At 47.8% G+C, this 25,717-nt stretch overlaps 1 protein-coding gene across 1 annotated transcript in view; it reads right to left on the reverse strand.

The window, feature by feature from the left end:
* The window catches only part of PAPPA (pappalysin 1), a 181,062-nt gene that overhangs the window by 12,082 nt on the left and 143,263 nt on the right, over positions 1-25,717 (reverse strand). Inside the window, exons 16-21 of the mRNA XM_008920190.3 lie at positions 23,254-23,464; positions 22,470-22,641; positions 18,979-19,126; positions 16,224-16,333; positions 9,641-9,712; positions 5,240-5,338 (exon numbers count right to left, since the gene is read on the reverse strand). Coding sequence (XP_008918438.1) covers positions 5,240-5,338; positions 9,641-9,712; positions 16,224-16,333; positions 18,979-19,126; positions 22,470-22,641; positions 23,254-23,464 — 812 coding nt within the window. The remainder of the gene's footprint in view (positions 1-5,239; positions 5,339-9,640; positions 9,713-16,223; positions 16,334-18,978; positions 19,127-22,469; positions 22,642-23,253; positions 23,465-25,717) is intronic.

The raw sequence follows: 25,717 nt of genomic DNA on the forward strand, positions 1-25,717 counted from the left end.
CCTTTGGAAATCCCTGCTGGAGCCAGCAGCAGCCCCTCAGTTCAAAGCTCCTTTCTTTAGGCCTTGAATTCTCGGCCATAAAGTCTCTGAAGAGGTTTTGATAACTCGCCTATCTTTTAGATAAGCAAAGCTTTGGATGAATCCCACACGGCCCTCTATCTACCACAAGTCCTCATTTGTTTTCCGCCGAGGCGCTCGCTGGTTTTCCTCTCCAAGGTGTTGGGCAGAAATGTCAAGAGGCTGAAGGGACGGGACAGTTTTTCTCTTTTTTTTCTAAGTGCTGTGGGGCAAAGCAGCTGAGGGAAAAACTGAGTGATAAGTGAGTGAGGCAGGTTTTTCTCATGGGAGCTGTAGGTTTACCACTTACGTGACAAAAAGGAAAGGCAGAGAGGAAAGACAGATGAAAGTTCACCCTTGCAAATAGTTGAAGTTGAGGGAATTTTAAAGCAGCAAATTCACTGTATTTTAATCTGCAGAGACCAGACTGCAGGACCATCAACTAAGCAAACCTGTGATACGAGTCTGGAACAAAGTACATAAGCAGAGTGTAAAGAAAGACATTTCTGATTTCTGTGAAGCTTTTCTAGACAGCCTTGTCCAGGGAAAACTTATAAAAGGAAAGGGGAAGAGAAAAGAAGTGGAGGAGACAGTGACTGGGGAGAAGATTTCCTGAAATGAATCAGAAGGAAACAGCCAGAGACTGTCCCTGTAATGCTGCACACCCCACGAGCTCCTCACAGGCAGCCAACAGCCCAGAGACAAACAGTTATGCCCAGGTTATTTATTTTTCTCACTTTGGCAGTGTCACAGATGTAATGTTTTATAAAAAAAAAAATAAAAAAATTGTATCTTCTTTTATCTGCGGCAGAATACAAAGCAAGAAGCAGCTTCCTAGAGCAGCCAGGCAGAAGGGAGCTGGCAACCTGTGCTGGGTCAGGAGGGGAGGAAGATTAAAAGGAGATGGGATTTTTGCTTTGTCCTTCACGGAAGACTTTATCCCCTCCAGATACACAACAGAAGCTTTCTCTCCCTTAGAGGTTGGCCGGCAATGGCCTTCCTGTCTCTCAAAGCTGCTCCTGGGTCATGCACGGGGCAAGCTCTGAGCAGCACAGCCCCGTCCTTTGCCCCAAGACCCTCAGCCCCCTGCTCCCCACACAGCCTTGCCCCTATCCCTGCTTCCTTGGGTGGCACTCATCCCTGTGCCAGCCCTGGCTTCCCGCCCGCTGCAGGGCGACGCCGATCAATTAGCGCACAACAAATAATTAAGCTGATGAATGTCTCTTTTTCCTGCTTGCTGACTGCACTTGCCACGAATTTATGCCCAGAATATGACTGAATTTATTCGATGCTGCTTTGTAGCATTCAAAAGAGGTCTTTAATGATTTCTTTTAAGCTCTCCAGCCTGATTGTGAACAGTGCAGGGCAAATACTCATTATTTCCTATCTAAGCAGCAGCGCTGATTAGCCGGTGGTTGGTCAGATAAGTCACACTGCTCCGTTCCCTGCTCGCTGCTGAAAATGCACAAGGTCATTCCCTGCTAATGCAGAGGGAAAACATGGGATAAGCGACTGCTGCCTGCAAGTCCCTTGTGCATTTTCAGGGCAACAAAACAGGAGCGTGGAAAATCTCACATTAAGAGGGCTCAGAATTAAAGGGAATACGGGTTGAAGCGTTTTGCTTTCAGGCAGCCTGTTCACAGCACTGTGTGCAGCTGAAAGTGTGTCTGGGAGGGTAGTGGGACTGCAGTGAAACTTAAGTCTTGACAGTTTGCGGACACTAAAGATCTGAAGCCAGCTCTTACTCGACTGTTAACTCCTGAATCTTCACATGGTGCGATGTTAATCTTCAGCCCTTTCCTAAAATAATGTGCCGAGTTGCTATGTTCTGTTAAATGTGAACCATGTGTCACCTCAGCGATGGCTGCAGCGGGGAAAACATGATAAATCTACAGCTTTTAAAATGTCCTGTGACATTCTGGGAGAAAAACAGGTGTTGCATAAATGTCGGACATTTATGGGTAAACTTGCAGGGGCTTTAAAAGACTGACACATCTGCCACATAGTGTGTAACCCTGAAAGAAAAGGAGCAAAGCAAGTCTCTTTCATGTGTCTCGCTCTTTCTACAACCGTATGAAAATACATCCTCATCTGGTATTGGAATTAACAGAGCTGGACTTGCCCCTCCCTATGTCTCCTCCAGGTTTTTGGCTTTTACACCCGATGTGTATTTTAAAACTGTGCCTTTTTAAGTAGGTGGCAAACTGTGCTGGAAGGATTTGGTATGCGGAGTATTTTTATTCAGCTCCCTTTTCTCTCACCTTTCATTGTTTTTCCCTTTGGAATATCTCCTGTAACGCTCCACTCATAAACCTCTTCAAAGGGAGGGCTGTATTTGAACAGCCTTGCCTGAAATCTGGTCTCAGTCAAAGGCCTCAGACGGGAAAATAACTCGCAGAGCCAAACCCCACGGCCCCACGGCTGCTGCCGCAGGTGTCGGCGGCTGCTTTGCAGGAGCGAGGTGCTGCCTGCTGCCTCTTCAGCCCTGACCCCACAGCCCCTCTGACTGGGTTATTATTCCCTCCTTTACCCTATAAATGTAATAAACTGGGACTTAGCATCTTGCTTTTAGTGTGGAAGGTCCAAGGAGAAGGTGTTGGCTTTTTTTTTTTTTGTTCTCGCTCCCCCCGAGTGTCTCATTCAGCACCTGCAGTGTCGTCGGTGTTTTGGGAGAGAGGAGATTTTGGAAGCTGAAAGTGTGCTGGGGAAGCTCAGCCCTGTGATCTCTAGGATAGGTGTTCCTAAATTACCAGCTAGGGCAAGTCTAATTCCCCGAGTTGCAGTGATCCAGCTCCCAGTGAAGTCTGTGAAAACAGAACTTACCTCCAAAAAGCTACAGAACCTCCCCCTCCATGAGGGAAATCCATCAGACGTGTGACCAGCTGCCCGTCTCTGACCATTTGTCCTTTGCATCAGGCAGTTTTAGCACAGAAACCAGTAACCCACTGGGCTACAAAGCGCTTCCCCTCCTTGGGAGGTCACTTCATTTCTGGGTGGCAGTGAAGCCAGCAGATATTTTGAGCTTGAGTTGCCTGGCTGGTAAGTGTTCACGACTCTGTGCAGATCCTACTCTGCCTCAACTCCCTGCTCAGCAATAAATTCTGCTCCCAAACCTTAATCCTGTCCCTCTCCCCCACAGTTCAGCTCTCACATCCCTTGTGTTTCAGTCCCATCCCCACCCCAGCAGTAGGTTGTGCCCTTAGCTCCTGCCTTGATGGGGCTGGTTTGGGTCGGTCTCCTCCCAGGCACCTCACTTCCCCTCCTCTGGCGCTGCTTGGGATTTTTCATCGCCTGCTCTCAAGCCCTGAGGCAGTGAGATAAAGTTTCCCAGGCAGGCTGTTTTGGGAGGAGAAGACCTACACCATGCTGAGCTACCGGGCACTTCCAGCTCTGCCCTCCTGGCTGGTGGGAGTTCAGTGAGCAAGCTGTGCTTGCCGTTGGGCTGCTCCTCCCCAGGAGGTGGAAAATCAGCCAGAGACAGGAATCTCTTCTTGGAGACAACTGAGGATGAGCCACTGCCTGTCACCCCCCTCATCTCTGCAGAGGTTGTTTCAGCAGGGAGCCCGCTGTGGGCCCTCCATGCCCTACTTCACCAGGGGGAACAGAGGAGCTCACCTGCCTGTGCTTCCCTGAACATGATTCCCAGGTCCTCTCTCAAAAGCAATACAGGGGAATATTTGTCAAAAAAAAAAAAAAGGCACATTTAGACAAACTACCTCTTCCTCTGTGTCTTCCCCAGTGGAGAAATTCACTCCTTCCACTTGCCAAGACACGTCCATCTCCCTTCCCCAGTGTTCCCAGATGGGCCAGAGACAGCCCCCAAAGCTGAACCAAGGAAAAGAATCCTCCAGCCAAAGTTGGCTTATAAAGGAACTGCTCCCTGTAGAGGACCTTCTTCCTCACTTGGGTGACACAGATGGTGTCATAGGCTGAGCCCAAGCTCCCTCAAGTTTGGTTGTTTATTAATATAAGTTACTTATTGGATTTTTGTTCTGTTCTATACTAAAATCTGGAAGATAAGGTAAAATATTCATATGGCAGAGGATAAAATTTGCTTTCTTTTCTTTGGAAACAAATTCAGTGGTTAGAAACATATGAAATGCTGTACTGCTCCAAGCCACAAGCTCTATCACTCCAGTCACCATCTCTAACGTGGTCAGAAATGGGTGCTTAAAGAAGCATTTAAAAAGAGGATGTGTGGAGGGACCCTTCCTCAGGCTCAGGCAGTCAGTGGTTTAAATATTCCTGAGCCAGAAACTGCATTCAAATCACAGTGTTTAATAGCCACTGACACAGCAAACCTCCACAAATAGGCCTGTTCTTTTTTTGACTTCAAATATATTTTTGTTCTTAATAATACTCTGTGGCAATGCAACGTATCACTCAAACACACATTGTGCCAGGAAGGAGGTTCTTTCATTTGTTTGAATCCTGCTTCCAGGAAATTACCACTTCACCCCCTTGCTGCTGTGTGATAAAAAACAGTGGATTTTACTTTCCTAAGAATCCTCCCTACATTAAATAATGATTTTATAGGTCTCTGTTACTAACTTGTCTCTTTTTGCAAGGTTCTTGTCTACGTGGTCTCTGTGCAGAAGGTTATTTCCATCTCCACTCAGCCCTGCTGCCCTGCTCCACAAACTCCTCTGTCCCACTTGGGGATGGGATGCTCAGCAACAAGCCAGGCACACACAGGGATCAAAGTACAGAGCCACTTCCCTTTTGCTCTCTGGTCAAAAGAGAGACTCTTAACCTTTAATTTCCCTTTGGAGCATTGAGGGTGGATATCAGGATGGACAAATATCCCCTTCTCAGTGTTTCTGTGTGAAGGTCTCCTGAGTAATAGGTACAGCTTTGCTACTGAACATGCCCCAAGTTTTGGAGAGAGCCAGCCCTTGCCCATAGAGAAGCCTGGGTTTATTGTAAATAAGAATGAATCAACACCTCTGCAAATGTTATTTAAGAACCTGCCTTGCACAGGTGTGAGTTATGGTGGGAAATGAACATCAAGAGAGGACTTCAAAATGAAGCAGCAAGAACTCAGTGCCTGTGGTGAGCTGATGCTGAAGGTCCTTCTGAGACCTTGGACCTCCCCTGTTCTAGAAAAAAATAATTGTTTTTCCAGGCACAATGCAACAGTCACCAAGGAATTCCCAATGAAAAGAGGAAGGGGCATCCCTACCTTTTTGGTCTTGACTGTTGAGGCGCAGCAGTCCCCACCATCATAGTTGCAGAAGGCTCGGTTGTTGATGGAGTCACAGTAGTTGTCCCCCATGAAAGGCTGAAAAAGGAAAAAGCAGGAAAAGACTGAGACCATGGACATGGATAAAATGAGCACCTCCCCTATGGAGACAGGCTGGGAAGGTTGGGGCTGTTCAGTCTGGAGGAGAGAAGGTTGTATGGAGACCTCAGAGCACCTTCCCAGTGCCTAAAGGGGCCTACAAGGAAGTCAGGGAGGGACTGCTCATCAGGAACTGTGGTGAGAGGACAAGGAGTGGCTTCAAACTGAGAGAGGGGAAGTTTAGGTCACATATGTGGAAGAAATCCTTGGCTGTGAGGGTGGTAAGACACTGGCACAGGTTGCCCAGAGAAGCTGTGGCTGCCCCTGGAAGTCCCTGGAAGTGTTCAAGCCTGGGTTGGACAGGGCTTGGAGTAACTGGTCTAGTGGAAGGTGTCCCTGCCCATGGCAGGAGTGTTGGAACAAGATCATCTTTAAGGACCTTTCCAACCCAACCCATTCTATGATTTCATAATTCTAAAACCTGTAACACTATTTCAGAAGGAAAACATGAAGACTCGAAGGAGCCATATAGTTTGTAACATTACCAACTGCCCTGAAAAGCCAAAGATAATTATTCCCCTTTCCCTTCAAAGCAGACAGAAAAAAAAGGACAGTAGATGAAAGGGAAATGAGCCCTTCTTGGCTTTTCACATCCCACATAAGAGGATGCTTCAGGAATATTAATTTGGCTAGGCCCAGAGACAGCATCCAGGCATCTAAAACTGTGGCACCTTTGATAATTTTAAGCTAACCTTCCAGAACTGTGTGGGATAAGAAGAAGGTTATGCATCACAGCAAAACAGGCTTGCTTTTAATAGCTGTGCTTTTCACCACAGTTCTCCAAACTGTGCAACACGTGTCAGCAACGAGGGCACAAAACAAATCACAAAGAGAAATGGAAGTGGTCTGAGCTCAGCACAGGGACCATGTGCTCCTCTTCCCCAACCAGCAGTGACTGTGTGTGACCTTGGCCATGACACATAATCTTCCTCCACTCCACAGCTCAGGGCTGGGATAGTGGCAATTATTCAGAGGGGCGTTGTGGAGAGCTATTAAGTAAAATTCGTAAATCACCTTGAAAAAGAAAATGTGGTCACTGGTCTGTGCAATGGGATCACTAGTCCATGTGCTGCACAGGACCTGAACAACCACCACAATTATGAAGGAAAGCCTTGAGGTCTGGTCTTTCTTTACACATTTACACCTCTTGGTCAGCAAGTACAGAAATCTTTCTTGGAAGTCAAAACTGTGCCTGATGGTAAAAAAGGCCCCCTGTGAGAATCCCAGCCAGCAATGACTGCTCAGAAAAATGGGTGCTCAGCAGAGAGCCCAGTCATATCTCTGTAACCCTTCTTACACACACAGGCTCATGGGGCCATTCCCACTTTATCTGCTCTTTGGAAAATGTGTTTATTCTTCACTGAGAAAAATACCAGGGTCTTTCCTACAGGAAGGCATCATTGCAGAGCAGGTGGGGTGGCTTGTGGAGGTTTCCTGGGAGGATTTTGCAGCAATTGCAGTACCAGAGTCTCCCTGATGATGGGATACGTGAAGAATCAGCCATGAGAGCTCGCTGTGCTCTCCCCAGAGTGAGCCATGGCCCTGCTCATCAGTGCTGAAATGGACTCTCTGGAGTGGTGCAAATGCACACTTTTACTGCTGGTGTGTTGCAAATTTAAATATTTCTATCAGGTACAGGAAATCCATCCAACAATGCAACCACAGCAGGACTACCGGGAGGTGACTGATTCATTGGTGATACTTTTTTAGTTCCATGCAAATATGGCAAATGTTGACAAGGAAATCAAAATTACAGCATAAGGCTCCTGTCCCTTTAAACTGCCTTAACTCCACTTAGTTCCACAGATATTGACTTATTTATACAGGCAAAGCCTTTGACTTGCAAACGCCCTTCCAATTTAATTAATATGCTAAGAGTTAAAAGGGAATGATTTATAAATAGATGAAGAGATATTTTGATGCCAACACGGTCATATTTAAAACCATGAACTTTGCCCAACCTCCCAGGAAATTTTGTAGGCTTCTCCATGTTTCCCTTGTGTTGCCTGGCTGCGCCTGCTTGTCAAGAAAAGCTTGACTTTAATTTTCCATGCCTATGCCTGTACCCTACACCTATGAATGCTGGAAAATCAGTAAAAGAAGCTCGTGGAAGAGTTTGCTCTGGCACAGACTAGGCAAGCTAGTCCTTTGGAGGGGAAGAGTAGGACAAATAGCATCTATTCTGATTTGGGTCCAAAATCCTCTTTTGGGAGACCCTGGCTGTGGGGGGTGAGGTGTCTACAGCTCTTCTTGCATGTCTTAGTGCTCTGATATTTTTGAAGGACTATAGAGGTAGTCCAGAGGGACTACTTTTCTACTGAAACACCTAAGTTAGGTGCTGAGAAGTACGGGGCTGACTCATAAACCTCTGTTCCTGCCACTAGGGAGCGACAAAAAATCACATTGCAGCAGCAGCCGGGGTTCCCACTGCGATCACCAAGAGTCAAATAATGCCCCACTTACAGCCTCCTGTTCAGGAACCCTCCCTAATGCTGAGGATGTCCATACATTAAGGACTGTATCAGCTTAATGGCCCAGCATTATTGAGCTACTGGCTTATTAGGCACTGTTTCCACAGTTGTGAAGAAAAAAAAAAAAAAGGCTTGGTGAAGATGGCATTTCTTCTGAAATCTTAATGCCAGAGAACAAGCTCTGGCCCATCCATGGATCCTGGAAGCATCATGCTCTAAAAATGATGCTAGAGGCCATTATCAATTGTCTGGGCAAAGCCTTCCAAGATGATAGATTGTGATGCAGTGACACTGCTGAATGAATGTTGAAAAGAAGAAAGTTCCTATTGATGCAGAGGGCTCTGGCAATTAGCAATGATGGAAGGGAAGAAAATGCTGAGAAGAAGCATGTCAGTAATAATGGCTTCTGGTAAATTATTACATCATTGCAAAGTTTGCCTCAGTAACAACTATCCTTAAACAGCAGGAGAATGGATACCCAATGGTGCATCAGCACCTGAATGGCATTTCTTAATGGTCTCTGGATGTTATTTCAGCTCTCTTTGGAGAATGGGGGCTCCCAGCCAGCCTGCATGAAAGCGATGTGTGAGAGGGCTTATGACATTCAGAGCACTGACAGCAGAATGCTTTTCATTTAGGGAACAACTAGACAGAAACTATTACATTGTTGGAGAGTTATTACCCTCTTGGGCCCAGTATTTGTATGCAAAGGAAACCTGTCTTTCACTTCAAGACAAATCCCACCGCGCAGCAATGTGGTCTGGAGCTTTGTGTCAGATTTAGGAATTCAGTCCCATGTTCTGCCACTTTGGGCAAATAATTTCAATGGGCCTGTAAAACTGGGTTACTGGGTGCTGAGAGCACGGCCAGTGCAGCAGAAAGGCAGGAGATGTGGGGGGGAAGACACAGCTCTGCCACAGCCTGTCCCTGTAACTAAAGCAGCCAACTATCCTTCTGCCTGTGAGCTATCCATTTCTAAAATGGGATTGGAGCTTCCCAACTTCACAGAGGTACCACGAGGACTGATTTCTTGACATGGGCGAGATACTCAAGGGCTGGCACAATGGGAACCACAGGAGTGCCACGATCCAGACAGAGGTGCTCCAGTCCTGTTTAACCACTGGAAACATCTTAAGTCTTCTCAGGCTTTTCAAAGACTGCTGCCAGCAGAAACATCATCCTTCAAAATAATTGTTTTCTTCAAGTAACACGCAAGACTGTAAAATTGTATCACAGATTAAATGTAACTGTGTGTTTCTGATTATTTTTTTCTGGTTCAGATAGAGGTTCAGTGGAGGGATGTGCTGTTTGCTCACTGTCCAGCTGTGCTGTCCACCCAGTGGTCTCATTTCTGTCTCTGGCTTCCCTAAAGTTTCTCTGCACACACCAATGCCCAAAGCTTAACTGGCCTTGGAAAGAATTGCCCCTCTAATAATATGTCAAAATCAAGGACAAACAACTGAAGGTTTTTGCAATTTCCCAGAAACTCCCACATTCTGGGAAATTCTTTTGGTCTACCAATGTTTTTGAGCTACTTGATCATTGTAACTCCTGTGAGAGACACCCAACCATTGGCTCTAGGAAAACCACCAGTTCCACTACTGAGTGTCAGAACTGATGCAGGCAATCACAGCCTGTTTGAGAGGATGATCAGGGCAAAATCCTGTTTGCCCCCCTTGAAAACCAGCATTTACAGCCCACATGCCTGCTGTGACTGTTCCTGCAGGATTTTGGAGCCAGCATGGACCACCTGAGCTAACGCCAAACTCACCTCACAGCCTTTGACACAATGAATCAGGGAAGGGTGAGGATACCACTTTAGTCCTGCCGTGCAGACAACGCTCTGGAGGGAAGAGGAAAAAAACACAGCAGGTTAAGACAAAGAAATCAGTGTACAGAAAGTCAGAGTGCTGGCTCCTGTGGCTCTCCTGTACTTAACCAATGAAGTTCAGTTCCTAACACCTCTTGTGTTCTCAGGACCTGGCTGTCCTCCAGGTATTTACAAGAAGTGTTGGACTTGACACTTGCAATAACAGAGCATTTGAGATTAAAATAATATTTAAGGTTCTCCTAAAATGTCATGTCCAATATTTCACTCATGGTGGGGGAACGTGGCAGGGAAAGGCAAAGGCACAGGTCCACTGTCTTGCTCTTGGGTAGAAAAGACATTTTAGAGATTTCTTTGGTGCTGCAAAGCATTGGTGTCTTTCACTGCCCATCATACCTGGGCTTCTTGAAGATGGAAGCAGCTAAAGGTGGACTTTCAGATATATTTTAGCACCATCTTAAATAAAAGCACCTCTCACCACACACCTTCAGAATAACCCCCAGAAAGGACAGCATTATCCACTACATTTTATGAGCTTTAAATTAATTTCTCTACCAACTCTGTCTACAGATTTTCTAGAAGACAAAGTTGGACTGCCTAGTTTTGGGCAAAAATGATGACTGGCCCCCTCAATGATGACACAGGCAGGGCAGCCATAGACATGGACACTTAGATTTTAAGAGTGGATGAAATCTTTGACCAGTCAGTGGAGATGGTGGTTCAATACCCTAGAGGTCCTGGAGATTGGACTCCCATCCATTCAGCAGGACATGGGGCACAATGTTCATTTTGGGTTATCATCCATGGACAGAGCACTACCCTGTGCAGTTGGGCAAGATGTACACACAGGCACTCACCTGAAGAGAGGGGTTGGATGGAGGCCTGGGGAAGGAAGGGATTAGCATTTGGGAAGACCCCAGGCACAAGCCATCCCCTCCCCTGTTTATCTGAGGGCTAGTTTAATCCATCTGCAGGAGAACCTCGGCATGTTTTTACAGTTTCTGTCATTTGAGGCTTACCTGGCGTGTGCTAGAAAAAGGACTTTTATACTATCTGACTGTGACTGTTTATCTTTCCGATGCTCTCGGATTTTCCACTATTAGTCAAGCCCTGCTTGCCCCACCTGCCTCGCAACAGGGCCTGTCTGTGTGAGTGAAGAAGCGGCCAGGAGAGGGGGGAGGATGTTGTTTATCCCTCGGGAGGGAGGCTGCAAGGTGCAGGGGGCCCAGAAGTGTCAGACATTCCCCCAGAGCTCTTGACAAGAGAGCTGGAGATTTCCAGGCTGTTGCCTGCCACAAATGGTGAGGGGTTTGTTGTTTGCTTTTCCTCCCCTCCCCTTCTGTTTATTGCACTTCAGAGGGAAAAGAAAGGAAACTTTTCTAGGTTTGAAAATAAACAAGGCCAGTCAACAGTCCGGGAGCGGGGAGAGTAAAGGAAACAGTTCAAGAGCGTTTGAACCCAAGAATTAAAACAAAGTAGAAAAACTCAGGCATTTGCCTCCTGTATCCAAGGACAGCAGACAATAAGTGGAAGAAGGGCACTTCCAAAGAGCATCTCACAATCCCCTGGTAAGAAGCATCAATATTTACAAAACCTCTCGCTATGTGTGAATGTGTGTGAGCATGCAGAGCCAATAAAAGGATGGGTAGCCTTGAACCAGGCTCTGAAGAAGAAAGGAGGTTTCCAAGTGAGAGCAATTCCTCACAGAGGGTGCACTGACTGCTTTCCTGACCCTCCCAGTGTTAAAAGCCCAGCACCAGTCTTAGAGGAAGGGGTAGAAGGTGAAGTCTCTGCTTCTCTGAGTGCTCAGTCAAGGTCATCATCAATCCCAAGAACTGCACAGACTTGGGCTGGACACTCTCCAGGGAATAGGAATGGAGCCCCAGGTTGCTCTCCACAGTGTAGGAGAGCCAGGTGACCTTGTGCCAAGTTAATCACTGGGTCAGTGGGACATTCCCATTGCTCCTGAGTGGCACCTGCCAGCAGCTTCATACCTGTTACTTCACCCTCCCCTTGGATGATCCTTTGCCAGTGGAGCTGAATTCAATCCTGCTAACATTCAGAGAGCTGAAAGCAGAAGGAAGGACCCTCTGCCATGGTCCTGGTTCCTCTTGCTAGTTTTCCAAGCCCTCAGTTCCCCCCACCCAGCCTGTTTGTACCCTCAAGCTGCTGCAGCTGTGTGCAATGCAATGGGAGAGAGGGTTTGGGTAGACGGAGAGACTGGGTTAGAAAATTGAGAAATTGGGAATGATTTGGGTTGTTGGGCATTGTTTCTGCCTCCTGCGGTGCCAACAGGCATAGAGGTGCCACAGGATGCTGCATGGGGCAACTGAGATGAACAAATGCATGAAAAGCAAGCAAGGACGGGTGTAGGTTGTGCATGACCACGATCTGATGGTATCAGTGTGCACAGAAAGGAAGGTGGACTCAGAAGGCCGACGCAGGCTGCTGTAAGAGGTGGGTGGAAGGACCACCACCACGTGCCAGGTGGTGCACGGGGAAAGCCCATCTGGCCACTGCCCCTGTGAGCCCCGTCCCCTGTGCTGCTGTGGTGACATATGCTGCCCTCGTGGCCCCAGATCCTCTCACGCACTGGCTTTTTGCAGCACAGCTGCCCTCCCACGCGGGCCAACGCCGTGCAGCCGGGTGGATTGACTCCAGCCCTGTCCCATCCCAGAAACACCACCCAGCCACATCTGCGGTCGGCGGCTGGGATTCCATCTGCTGCCAAGGGAGAGGGAGCAGGGCTGCGCTCCCACAGTAGGTAACAAAGAGCCAAGAAAGCAAATCAAGCTGTCATTTTCTCCTTGTGAGGGAAGACCCAGTGCCTCCGGTCACGGCGCTTCCCTCCCGTGGTGGGACTAACACAGTGATGTCAACCCTTTGCGGGCTGCAGGGGGGATTGGGTTTCCCTCAGAGAGGCCAGTGGAGAGCTCTCCTCAACCTTAGATGGGTCAAGTGTCCCCCAGATGCCCAGGGATTGGCATCTCCTGGTCTCAGCTAACTCGCTCCTCAGGCACTAAATGAACACGATAATTAACCATGGGCCTAATGTGGCTGGGGTGAGGGGATCGGCCAGGAGAGGGGGAACACAGCACTTTGGGGCTGCTCCTTCCTGTAGCTACAGATGGGCTGGGATCTCCTGCCTCCCTGGGTTCTGAGCAGCTGCACTGCAGTTGGTCACATCACTGCTCTGTGACTCAGTTTCCCTGCTGCAAAACGAGCCCAAAACTCACAGAAAAAGGCAGAGGGGAAGGAAGGAGGAAAACTGAAAAGCTTGAATGAATAGGGGAGTGTTTAAGGAGTATTCCCACTGATGGTTTTTGGACATTTATAATCCCAAAGCTTGCAGTGCACATGGGAAAACACATCACCAGCAGTTGGGCAGTGTCACTGGCATGTGGAGGGGTCATGGACACGCTCAGCTCAGCAGAGTCAGGGCACACCAACCCTTTGAGGGCTTTCCCAGGCATGCATATGCCTGCACATTGTTTGGCCTGTTCCTACTCAGCACAAAGGCAAGAACCCAAATTCAGACAACCTAAGAAATTAGGTGTCTGCCCTGTTTCTCTGCAGTCAGTGGGAAAGAGCTGTCAAAGCTGTCTCTGAGCTATTTCCCTTTTTTCTCCCTGTTGCCTGCAGAGTCAGTCTTGGCAGCTCTATCCATGGGTGTCTTCAGCAGCTCAGAGCCCCGTGACACAGTGAAGGGGAAATCATGGGGACAGCAGTGGCTGTTCCCAACACGGCCCACTGCAGAACAACAGAGGAACAGAAGATTTCAGGTGATTATTTTCTTGCTGAAAATACTGATTTGGAAGACAGTGCCAACTTATACTGATTTCAACAAACTGTTTCAGACCCAGCAAAGCAACTCAACGTAAACCAATTCTGCAAAACACAGTAATATTTAGACATTTTTTGAAGTGAATTATCTGTTGTTGTTGTTCCTTTGAGAGGACATTTAATTTCTAAGGTTTTTGGTTTTTTTTTTTCATTTTCATTACACAAAAGTTTACAAAATCTCCTTGGAAATGAAATGCTACGTTATGTTCAAACCAACATGTTTTTTTCCTCTGATTTTTTGGTTCACCAAAAATCACAACAACAAAAGAGTCACTTTGATTAGAGAAAAACATTATTTTTTTTTTTGTTTCAAATTTAACAGAACTTCGAGTGAACCGAAAAATCAAGTGATTTGCACAGCTCTGCTCTAAACAACCCCCAGAGGAGGGATAGCCCTTCTTCCCACTTTGCTTCCATAACAGATGTTGCTTGAGTAGCTACACACAAATATATCTTTTTTCTTGCCAGTTCTCCCTGTGTTTTCTTGTCCCTATCCCCTCAAAGGTAAATGCCACAAATGGGTCCTGCCTTTACCTACTTCCCATCCTGCCCTAATTTGTACTTTACTTGTGCCTCAAATTAAGCAGCTGAAAGTGTTTCCTTTGCGTCATTCGAGTGCTGTGAGATGTACAAAGACTTGCCGTGTAAATGCAACCAGCTGCTCCCTCCGCTCGTGTGGCACAACAGCAAACTGTCACTGACCATAAACAGAGACACGGATTATTAATGATACACAGCACATTGCCATGGGGACCTCCCCCTAAGGCATCCCAGTCCCATCTCTCCAGGGTCTCCCCAGTCCCACCAGAAGCAGCGTTTCCCTCAGTGGGACCCCACGAGGCTCCGCTCCTTGTGGGTGACATCCCCTTATCTGCAGAGCTGAGTAAGATGGATGCTTTACAGCTACCAAAAAAATCCCCTCTGATAAGTCTCAGCATCATCCTGCTCGTCTCCTAAAGGCTCCCCTCCATCTCCCAACACAAGTTTTCAAGCCCAAATCTCGCCCTCTACTTACAAAGTGTGGGGTCAAACTTGCATCTGCTCGCAGCCTAAAGCTCTTGCAAGATCCTCACCATCAGGGCAAAAAAAGGGTCTCATTTACCACTGTGCTCTTGGAAACCATGATTTCTCCTCCATCCCTCACTCCCCTCATCTCCCCCTTTACTACTCTATGTTTTCCCTGCTGCCTAATGAGCCCTCCAGAGACCTGCAGGTATAAAACTCGTTACAGCTCCCTCCGCGTACCCGCATCAATAAGGGAAGGAGTGCAGAGAGAACGGGAGGGAAGCTGTCACTTTATTTCCCCATGAATTACAAACCACTTTAAAGTCTGGCACTCGGGAAAGGGCCGGTGAGAAATTGCCCCTCACACAGAGATAGGGGTTTTCTTTATGTTTCATGCCAGAAACTTGGCAAAGCCTCGGCAGTCATAGAATTTCAGAGTCTGGAGCGAATGGGGAGCTGGGAAGGACACTATGAGCTTGTCATATTCTCTGGACTTAAGTTTCCCACTCCTTTCCAGGATTTATTCTCTCGCTCTGTGTGAAATAGGAAAGCATAAAGTGGTGGAGATTTTTGGAGCGGCTCTCTACCCACAGCCAAGGCCAGATTTCAAAAATCCCAAACCCTGGGCGTACATTTAGTCATGTAGAGAAGCAAATAGACTGTCAAAGCTGCTCAGGACACTCTGGGGCTGTGTTGGCTGCTTGTTCTCCTCCGTAATGGAGTTCAAGTGTGTAAAACAAGCTCCTGCAAAGCCAGGGCCAAGTATGTAAAAGCCAGCAGTGCTTGTTCACGAACACCACCAGCAACCTGGTGACACCTGATGTGTCAGCATCTTCCGACAGGTGCTTGAGCGTGTCCAGTTAGACCTTTACACCTGCAGAAATACTGTGTAAGGGACAAACACCTGATTACACGAATTTGCAGGCAGGAGGCACGTGAAGGTTTTCAGGATGAAGTGGGTGAGTGTGTCTCCCACTGGAATGAAACCAAGCAGCTGTTGGGTGCAGGGTGAGCGTGCGTGTGAGGTGCACACGGGTGGGCACGTCCCCAGCAGGGCACACTGGCACTGGTGTGTGCTGGAGGACGCTCAGGACGGAGTGCTGGGAGCAGTTAATGCTGGCTGTGCATTTGCAGCAGGCAGGAGGGAGAAGTGGTGACCTCTGGAAGGGGCTGTGCTGAGCAGGCAGCTCTCGCATGCGGGCGAAGGGGCGGGGGGAGCACTCAGCCAGCTCTGCGGGGTCGGGAAATGAAATACCCTCTGTATCAGCTTCTTTTGTCATCCAAAAGCAGCGCAGAAAAAAATCCAGTCACTGCCACCCAAAGAATGCAAAACACAGAACAGGAGGAAGAAAATAAACCCTGGCCAGTGCCCTTTCTCTCACTGTCTGTCCCATCTTCCTGTGTCATGAATCCCATTTTCAGATCAGACCCCACTGATCTGAGGCCTTTACCTTGAACTGACTTTCAGTGGGAAAACACAGAGAGACAGCAACTCAGAGAGAGAGCCACCACATTACCAGAACAACATGAAAAGACACAACAAAAACCAGGAATTCTTTCCTAAAGGGCAGCATTCCCCATTTTCCCCTTCATCAAATGAACCACAGGTAACACTGTTCACTCTCTGCTCATAAACATTCAGCAAGGGATACAGTTAGTGGAGTTGTCAGGCACTGACCTTCACTCTCTGAGGGTTCATCCAGTGCTGGATGTCTTGCACGGTCTCGTTCACGCGCAGGAGGATGGGCTCGTGACTGTGATCCAGACATGAGGTGGTACACTCTGTGCCTGCACAAAACACGGGGAGGATAAAGCTAAAGGATAAAGCAAGCAGCTCCTGACCCTTCCAGCATCCTTCCAGCTGAAGGACAGGATTACAGCTCGTTTTTCCTAAATTGCAATTAGCAGTTGGCCATAACTATCACATATCTCTGAGCCACACATGAAGTGCTGAGTACAACCCTGCACTCAGCAGGAGAGCGTGGGGGTGGCACATATTCCAGGGCCCTTCTGTACGAGCTGCAAATCTAGGTATTTCTCTGCCTGTTAACTCCAAGAAGGGGGTCAGGTTTTGCACTTTTGGATCATCAAGAAAACGTGAAGGTTTTTCCATTTCAACTAATCTTTCAAGCGATGGGACTGATTAGGCAGAGGCTGTCGAACTCATCTCGCCTATGACATGACAAAAACCTACTGTTTGATCTGTCCAAGTTTACAGACCTCCAATAATTATCTTTCAGAGGGTGATCAAGCCTAATGATATTGGAGATGAACTATCACTGAAGTCCCACAGTCGATAAGAAGTATGCAGAGAGGTAATGATGGCTTTGTTCACACATAAACCTGCTTTTTCTCTGATTAACTGTCATGCCCAGTGGGAACCCTGTCCTTTCTTTATTAAAACATGCTGGGATACTCTGCAGCAATATCCCAGAGCCCTGTGGTGACACAACCATAAGCCCTAGTGTGTTGGACCATTACCATTTCCCCCCTGGAAAATCACTCTTGAATGGCACAGCTGCTGCAAACATGTCATTAGGATTTCTGCACTCCAATCAGCGCTGGGGGAGGAATTAATCTCTGCACTGGTTTGGAGAGCTGAACCTTTGGCTCAACACACGCCTCAGCCTGGAAGGGCAGATTAGGTGTCTGAGGAATTACCGAAGGTGTGTGGGATTCATAGTGACCATGACTGGATGCTATTATTTCCCCCACCTGCTTCTGCTTTCTCACGTTCTCCACACGGAGGAGTCAGTGGGAGCAGTCAGACCTGGGCTGTTGAGCCGGGAAGACAGGGAGCACTTGGAGTTTTGCTTTCCCAGGGCATGTGGTAGTGGCTCCACAGACCTGCTGGATGAGGCCCATTGACACCACCCCTGTGGTGGCAGGAGAGCACCTTCTCAAAACGCCATCAGTCAGGCTTCCAAAAACGCAAAGAAGAGAGGAAACCCCCAATATCTGATGCCAAAAGGTGGTGCTGGGTGAGCCTGCAAAGAGTGTGGTGTGTCTCCATCTGCTGAGGATGAGCCAGAGGCTGCTGTGCCCTTGCTGAGCTCTCCAGGGAGAGTCATGCCCTTGTGGAGGGTCTGCCCCATGCATCCCTCACCTCCATGATGCTGTGTGGTCCCATCCTGGGATCAGGCCCACCACTCCTTGCACCTGGAATTGGCACTTGCTGGCAGCAACTGGGAGAAGAGCGAGAGCTGGCAGGCGCCCACTGCCTGAGCAGCCACAGACCCTCCTGCTTCCAGCACTGAGATGCTCCTCACCAAAGCAAGAACCGGGACTTCTCTCCTTGCAAGAACCTGGCTAGGCCTGGGGATAACCTCCTCTCAAGGGTAAAACACCTCTCCACATTAAGAGTCGCCCGCTCTCCCGCGCTCCGCCACGCTCTGTACGCTCGCGGGGAGGAGCGGGTCGGAATTGTTTTGATATATGATCTGTAATTGGCATCATTACAGAGCGCTGATCTCATCCAGGTCGTGTTCTCCTCCCCGGGGAGGGAACACAAGGAGGCTCGTGGTCCCTTGCATGGCTGCGATATAATGAGGGAGCCGCGCGAGGAGGAAATTTCTCCAAGTTCAAAGGGACAGGCGGAGGGAGGGGGGGGATGGCAGGGGTTGGGAGTGGGGCTGCAGGAAGGGGCCTCGCAGATCTGTGTGGGCTGCAGCCAGTGTGGCTTCCACTGCAACCCTTACAACAAGGAGACCCCAAAAACTGGGGCTGAAAATACAACATAGGGCTGAAAATACAATACAGTGTGTACAGTGCAGTGTGTCTGTCCCTCCCCTCTGCCTGGGTGCCACAAAGCAAAGCTGAGCATGTGAAGTCATCACCCCTTACAGAGTGAGCAGATACCCCAGAAGAGAGGGGGAAAATACACCTTACAATAGCTCCTAAACAACTGTCATACCAAAGGGGATGCTCAGCTTGCCTCATATTCTTTCTGGAGAGACCTGAATTGTCCTGGTGCTGCGTTCCCCTGTCACCTCCTTTGCCTTTCAGCCTCTGGACTGAGGGTGTGTGCATGTGGTTGAAGGAGTGGGACATAACAGAAGCATAAGAACAAACAGAGGTACAGTCCCTCCCTGCATTTTGCAGGCTGGATGTGTCTCTGGCACAGCCTACCGTGCTGGCTGCCCCTGAGAACCAGCTGGCCAAGAAGGGACACAATGAAACTGGAAGCACTGCAAGGAGCAGGCAATCAGAGCATGTTACACGATGCCTGGCCTCTCAAAGATTCGTGTTTCCTAAAAGCAATTCCCTGAAAAGCCTCCCGTAGCAGCCTCTCACTCCGGCAAACAGGTCCACAGAAGGTGACCTGAAGGACTGCAGGCTCCTTCCTCTCTCCCTCCCTGTCATTCCCATCCTCTTCCTCGCCTCCTGCTTCCCTCAGAGCTGTGCTCCAGGTGCTGGGGAGGAGGCTCACACACCTATTCCGTAGCCGCCGGCGCACTGGAGCTTCAGGTGGCTGTTGAGCTGGGTGGGCAGAGTGCACTGCCCCTGCATCTCCCTGCACAGGTGGAAGGAGCCGCTCCACGTGCCATCCTTCCTGCAGTGAATCACGTTGCTTCCACGGCCCTGGGGATGAGAGAAGGAGACAAAGGAGGATGGTCACAAAAACGCCACCAAGGAGAGGCTGAGAGCTCAGAGCTGAGCTGGGAGCAAAGTTCTGCTGGAAGTGGAAGAGCCCCTGGTTGGGACTGGCAGCCCTGGGGGGCAAAATGGAGTTTTATTTTAAAGAATAAAAAAAAACAAACAACAGGAAACAGCTGCACTGCAGACAAACACATACAAATACTCCTCTCCTGTGCAATACAAGGTCTTTACAACCCCTTGCAAGGTCTCTACAAGTCCCTTGCAAGGTCTCCACCTTACAACAGCCCCACTCCAGTTGCAATAAAGGTGCCTTCACCCTGTTTGCCTTCTTTCTTGTTGTAGAGAGGTTGGTGTTGAATGCAGACAACCTTTTCCCTCTGCCCATTCTCTAACCAGTTACATCATCTTTGTCTTGAAAAAGAAAGAATCCCCAATGGCCATCTGAGGGAGGAAGGAGAGCGGGACACGAGCAGGGATGCTTAGCAGGGCAGAACGTGCTCTTTAGAGCTTGTCTGCCTTGAGTGACAGCAAGTGAAGAGGTTGAGACAGACACACACAGAGGCAGGTGGGAAGGAGGGAAAAAACTCCTCTGGTGTGGGAATGGGCAAGGCATAGAATATGACATTTCTCTTATAGAAAAGATTCTCTGTATGATACTGAAGAATGAATACCAAAGTCCGAGGGGAAATATCATGCCCTTTAAAAACAACAAAGGAGTGCACAGGCAATCTTTTGTCAGATCTATCCTCACAGCACTGGGGATTTCTGTGCAAGCTGTTCTGTGGGATCTGCGAGCCCGACTGCCATGGGGTAATGTGGGATATTCAACAGGAGCATGTCTGGTGGGGCTGGGCTCCAAACCTCCCGTGGGGACCTTGCTGGGTGGGAGAACCATGCAGGATCTCTGCTTCTCCTCACCCGTTTTACATGCCAGGCACGTTGCCTGCAATCTACCCACTCTGTTCTTGGAGACTGTGCTGGGTATCTTTGGGAGGTCCTTTGATGTGCTGTCCATGCTGGGGTCCCTGCAGGGCTGCTGAACTTTTCTGAGGAGCTCTGCCCCCTGACCCACACCCATTGTGGCACAGGGCCTTGCACAAGCCCCTGGAACTGGAGTGGAAGATGTCACAGCCTTCAGTGTTAGTCTTGTCTTTAATATCCTAATGCCTTTTTTTATTTTTTGCTCAGCTTTGTTGATGAACACAATGTTTAGTGAGATGCAAAGTGGTCTTAGTGGTAGACTACTGCGTGGGACCTGCTTCCCCTTCTCTAGACATCTGGCCATTGCCAGAAGTAATAAGAAAATCATATGAAAGGATAATGGAGCAGATGGACTCAGGGTGTGATCCAGCTTGGTGATTCTCACCTAAGGGCCAGTTTGGCAGAGACTGATTAATTTAGATCTGACTGTTCATATGATTTGTGTACAATATTCAGAAATTGAAGACCCTTGCTCTGGTGCCAGGGGAGGTACCTGCTTAAATGACCATTACGTTCCTGGTGATTAAGAGATGCTGGATGTACAGCCAAGTAATGATCTTTCAGCGTGGTGACAAAGTCAGGAATAAATTGCTAAATGATAATTAAGCACAATTTGCTGGTTTAGCAAGTGTGATGCACTTCCATTGCAATTTCCATGCCAGGGTTCAAGCATGATTCTCAAAGGTGAGCCATGAAACCTGATTTATGTTGCTGGAGCTGGCTGTGCTTGAGGGTACTATTGTATAGTTTCTGCAACATACTCAGAGATCCCAGGATATCCATTGCTATAGTAACATACTGTCCATCATTCCCTGACCTGCAAAATCTCTTGTGAAAATCCCTGCTGGGTTTCTTGCTTGGATGCAACGTGTATTATCACCTTATATAGCTGAGAGAGACTTAGTGGGGTTTAATCCTTAAATAATTAACACCTCTCAAGTGGTTCTGGCTTGTGCCAGGAGTCCTCCCCTCTTCTTCTGTAGCCTATTTTCTGGGATATCTGAAAATACCTTTCTCTGCAAATCCCTCTCTCAAGATGTTATCTGCTCCTTTGCCCAAGGTGCTTTTGCAGCTGAACAGTCACTCACAGTGAATGCAGACATAGCCGGATCTCTCACTTTCCAGAGCTCACTTCATTACTGCTCTAACCCTGACTCCACTACTTGCTGCTCTTTGTTTCCACCTCATTTAAAAGCAAACACAAGCCCCTTACACCAGTTGGGATTGCCCTGGAGGCCCTGGTTTCCCTGCACTGGCAGCGATGGCACCCAGGGATGGGACACAGCGTCAGCCACCCTGACCAGTCTGAGCAATTTGTGTCCCAGAGCTCCCACCCAAACTGCACCCACACCTGCAGCTTCTCCCTTCACACAGCTCATAACCTCCCTGTAAGACTTATTCAAGGAAACCTTTTCCAGATGCCCTGAAGTGAAACACTGGGGCTCTGCCTGTTGTCCCTGTGGAGAGGGGAGGCCAGCCTGGCTGGGAAGAGGGGCAGGCAGGAGCTTTTAACATTTGGAGCAAGTATCAGAGCTGTCTTTCACATAATTGGTCCCTTTTTAAATGTTCTCAGGGTCTGGAATGATATTAAACCATCTATGACAGAGCACTCCCTGCTCCCTGCAGTGCTTGTAGTAGCTGCAGCTTCTACATCCCTGCTTTCTCTTCCCAAGAGTATGGAGCAGTAGCAGCACTTCTGGGAGAAGTTACTTACCTCACAAACTATAATTACCTCTGGTGAGGCAAACTAGGCATTTCAAACAAGATAGTAAAGGCCAGACCTTCTTGTGTCAGTGAACACAGCTCCTAGGATGCCAAAGGCAACATGCTGATTTGTGCCAGATGAGGATCTGACCCCTGATGCCAAATGACACCTTCGCAGCCAGGAAGACATGGAAGTTTAGAGATGTTTCACCTGAATAGTTGTAATCACTATAGAATTAAATTATCATATAGCACACAGGAATATAATAAGAAGAATTGGAGGGAAAAGCAAGGTAAAACAGAATGAGCAAGTGGGATAAGTTTGGATAACTTACTTTCATTCATTGCTCCTTACTTTCTAGCCAGGTCATAGAGCCACTGAGGCATATTTTTTAGCCACTTATTGTCCAGAACCATTAAGTCAGTCACTGCTAGTCCTCTACAGGTAATAGTTAATACTATTACAACTGTCATAAAAATAATATTTCCAGACTCTTCACACTCTCCCTCTACTTTATTTTTCCTTTCTCCATCTCTGTGTCTCTGTTCTCAGAAGAGCTCAGTGGCACTTGGCCCCTCCAAGGTCAGGATCCTCAGGGAACGTTTTTGAGCTGAGGTAATTTGGATGAGAGAGACTCACCGACTGACTGTCATCATCCTCACACTTGATCCGGCACTCGCTGTTGAACTGGAAGCCGTTGGAGCACTGGTAGAGCCCGTGGAACTTGGAAGGTGGCGGGTCACAAGTAACGGGCACACAAGCACCTGGCAGCCACGTGCCATCCTGTGTGCACTGGATCTTGAAGGCTCGCCTTTTTGTACAGAAAAAAAAAAAAAGACCCTTTAGTGAGTGGCTGAGTCAGCTGAGAGCCTCTCCAGCCTCTGAGCTCTGCTAGCAGGTTGCAGGGGATGGGTGTGCTTGTGCTTTTAACACCCGGGGAACAAGTTGTGAATCTGCGTCATGAGGTCTCTGAGCAAAAATAACGATTATTTGCAAAGCCAACATCGAGCTGCCCAGCCCAAACTCCTCTTTTGGTCTCGGACACACCGCCCAAAAACTCGGCTTCCCAGGTTTGTGAGCTGTGGTTGGTTTGAAGTGGGTTTGTGCAGAGCCAGAAGCACATGACAGCACTAACCCTTTCCTGCAGGGTTTCAAAGAGGACTCCCCAGGCTGCATATCAAAGGGGTGTTTCTAAGGTAAGGTCTGTTTTTTGAGCACTGGTCAGGATTTTCAAAGAAGCCTAAGTGAGCTAGGTGCCTAAATCCCCTTGAAGCTGCACAGCTATCTGCATGAAGGAATTGCTCCCATGCTATTCCCTAAGGCACATATAGTCTGTGATAAACAGCCCATCCCTTTCCCAAAGTCGTTTTAACTCATGGCTTTCTGAATCAGACTGACTGCAAGGCTTTCCTCTTTCACGTACTTTCTCGATTTTCTGGAGGATCCAGGGACATGGTAACCTGGTTTGCACTTGTACTTGCAAAACGAGCCCACTTTGTGCTTGTCTTCTCGGCAACGAGAAGTCTGGAGATCTGCATTAGGGACGACGGAGGGTGCTCGGCACATCAGCTCACACAGGGCCTCTGGAAAGGACCACAGCCCATCCTCCATGCAGGTCAAGTTGCTGTTGTTTCCTGAGAAGAACAGTGAGCAAAGTTAACAATGTTCAGAGGGACTGTTTTCTTTTGAAATGTCGTGACGCCCGTCATGTATCAAAAGCCACCTCAGCCCGTTTGACAAATTCAACTGTGTATGTCCTGTGTGCTTTCTCTTCCTAGATGATGGCATTAAATCATTAAGGGCACTGTTTTCAGATGACAGGCAGGCAGTGCTTATTTCAGGAAATGCTATAGCATAGGGGAAGCCACACGGGCTTTGTCATCTTTTGTATTTCTCTTCCTTATTTTGTTCCTCTCTGAAAGGAAGCTTGTTTCATACATCAACCCCCTCCTCTCCAAAGCCATTGCTTGAACAGAGGGTTGGTGCCATCACATTCTTCATTCTGCTTCTGTGTTATATCTCTTCCCTAAAGCTGTCCCTTTTATTTCAATTTGGAGCCTTTTGGAGCAGCATCTGTTAGTATCAGAGTCACTACTCCAACACAATGAGGAGCCATTCTCAGCTGGGGACTCTCAGTCCTTGGGGACTACTGTGATAAATACGATTCATAATACTCATTAGAGACTCATTTTCCTCAGGAAGCTTTCTTGGCCAACACCTCAAAGGTAAAAGGTACAATAGATCTATTTGCCTCTGCTATGACCTACTTGACTTCAGAAGGTTAAGCTAAAAGTAGCCCAGTCTCAGTGTATTTTACATTCTTTGTTATTTTATACCATACGTTGAAAAGGAATAAGCTTTTCCTAAGAAACAAAGCACAGCTATGAGCCACTAACCCTTCAAAAATCCCTAATACTCCATTGAAATCCCTGAGCATTGCTGCAGGAACTCTTCTCAACCCACAAGGCATATTTTCAACAGTGAGCCAACTTGGGAGTTATCCGAAATAATACTGACAAACTGCTAACCCCAGAGCAATACCATCTCTCTGCAAGGGAAGGAAGAGAGACGGGGCATGAGGCTGGAATTCAAAGAAGAAGAAAACAAAAGGCTCTGGAGGGCTCAGGAAGGTATGTGGAGGAGCCCTCCTGCCCTGCCCTCAAAGATAAGAGAAGCCGCATTAAATCAGCCCTGGCTTTGTCTCTCCCCTCCCCAACTGCAGATGATTGCAGAGGTATTTTGTGCAGAAGGGAGCTCTTTTCTGGAGCACCAGCATGTTTCTCTGCTCTGACTCATGCAGCAGCTCTGCAGACCAGCCTGGTGATATCATACTTGCCACTGCAAAGCGATAAGCTGTGACATTACCAACAGTGGCTGTCATGACGTCAGTGATTGAATTAGGCATGACTCATTCTCCAGAAGCTTAGTGGCAACATCTATTAGTCATCCCCGATGGCTGGACACCAAGTGGTGCCTCTACCTCACAGCTCTCGGCGTTTCTGGACAGAAGTGAAGTGATGCTGCACACCAGAGCTGCACCCCCTGAGCTGGGGGTTGGTTATCACTCCTCCAGCTACCCCTGCCTGAGTCATCAGCTCTTGTTGGTCGTGATGAGTATCACTATTTTCACTGTCTGCTCAAAGAACTTAAAGCACTTTAAAATGAAAAAAACATCTTTTGTTAAAGATGACCCTCTCGGTATATGAACAGGAAAAGGGATTTTTTTGGTAAAAAGTAGTATTAACTTTCCCTTAACTATCCTTTGAGTAGACTTAATTTTCTGCTTGTGACTATCTTCTGCCAGAGTTAAAAAGAATTAAGCAATTTGGTTATATATGAAGAAATCAACATATCCTTTCACTGAAATGAAGTGCCTTCCTTTTCTGGGGTTTGCAATGAGTCCCAGTAGAAAAGGTAATACTACAGGTACAATAAAAAAAATCCTTTACAGAGTTTGTACCTGAGTTGACAACAGCAGTTAAGATTACTCCACTGCGAGATGACAAGTTAATTTGGGTCTAATGTTCCTTCAGATTAACAGTGGTATCTTTTCTTGTTTCCTGAGGATCAGACCAGAAAGGGTGATGTGCCACTGAGCAGAAGGGTTGATGGTGCTGAGAAGAGGATGGGAATGTTAGCAGAAAAGCAGCAGGGAAGAAGACGAAGGAGAGAAAATGAAAGAAGGCAGCAGAGTGTGTTATTTCTAGGAGGAAAAAAAAAAGAAAAAAAGAAAAAAAGAGAAAAGTAAAGACTCCCAAACAAGTAGAGGGAAAAAAAGGTCAGAGGTAGAGAAAGATGAGTGTGGAAAAGGAGTGAGGTGATGGTGGATTAGGAAAAACAGTGATGGGGACCTGCGCCAATGGGACATGGGGCTTTTCAGTCTTCTC

The sequence above is a fragment of the Manacus vitellinus genome, unplaced genomic scaffold (genome assembly GCF_001715985.3).
Source record: "Manacus vitellinus isolate BGI_N305 unplaced genomic scaffold, ASM171598v3 scaffold_27_pilon, whole genome shotgun sequence".
Classification (NCBI taxonomy): domain Eukaryota; kingdom Metazoa; phylum Chordata; class Aves; order Passeriformes; family Pipridae; genus Manacus; species Manacus vitellinus.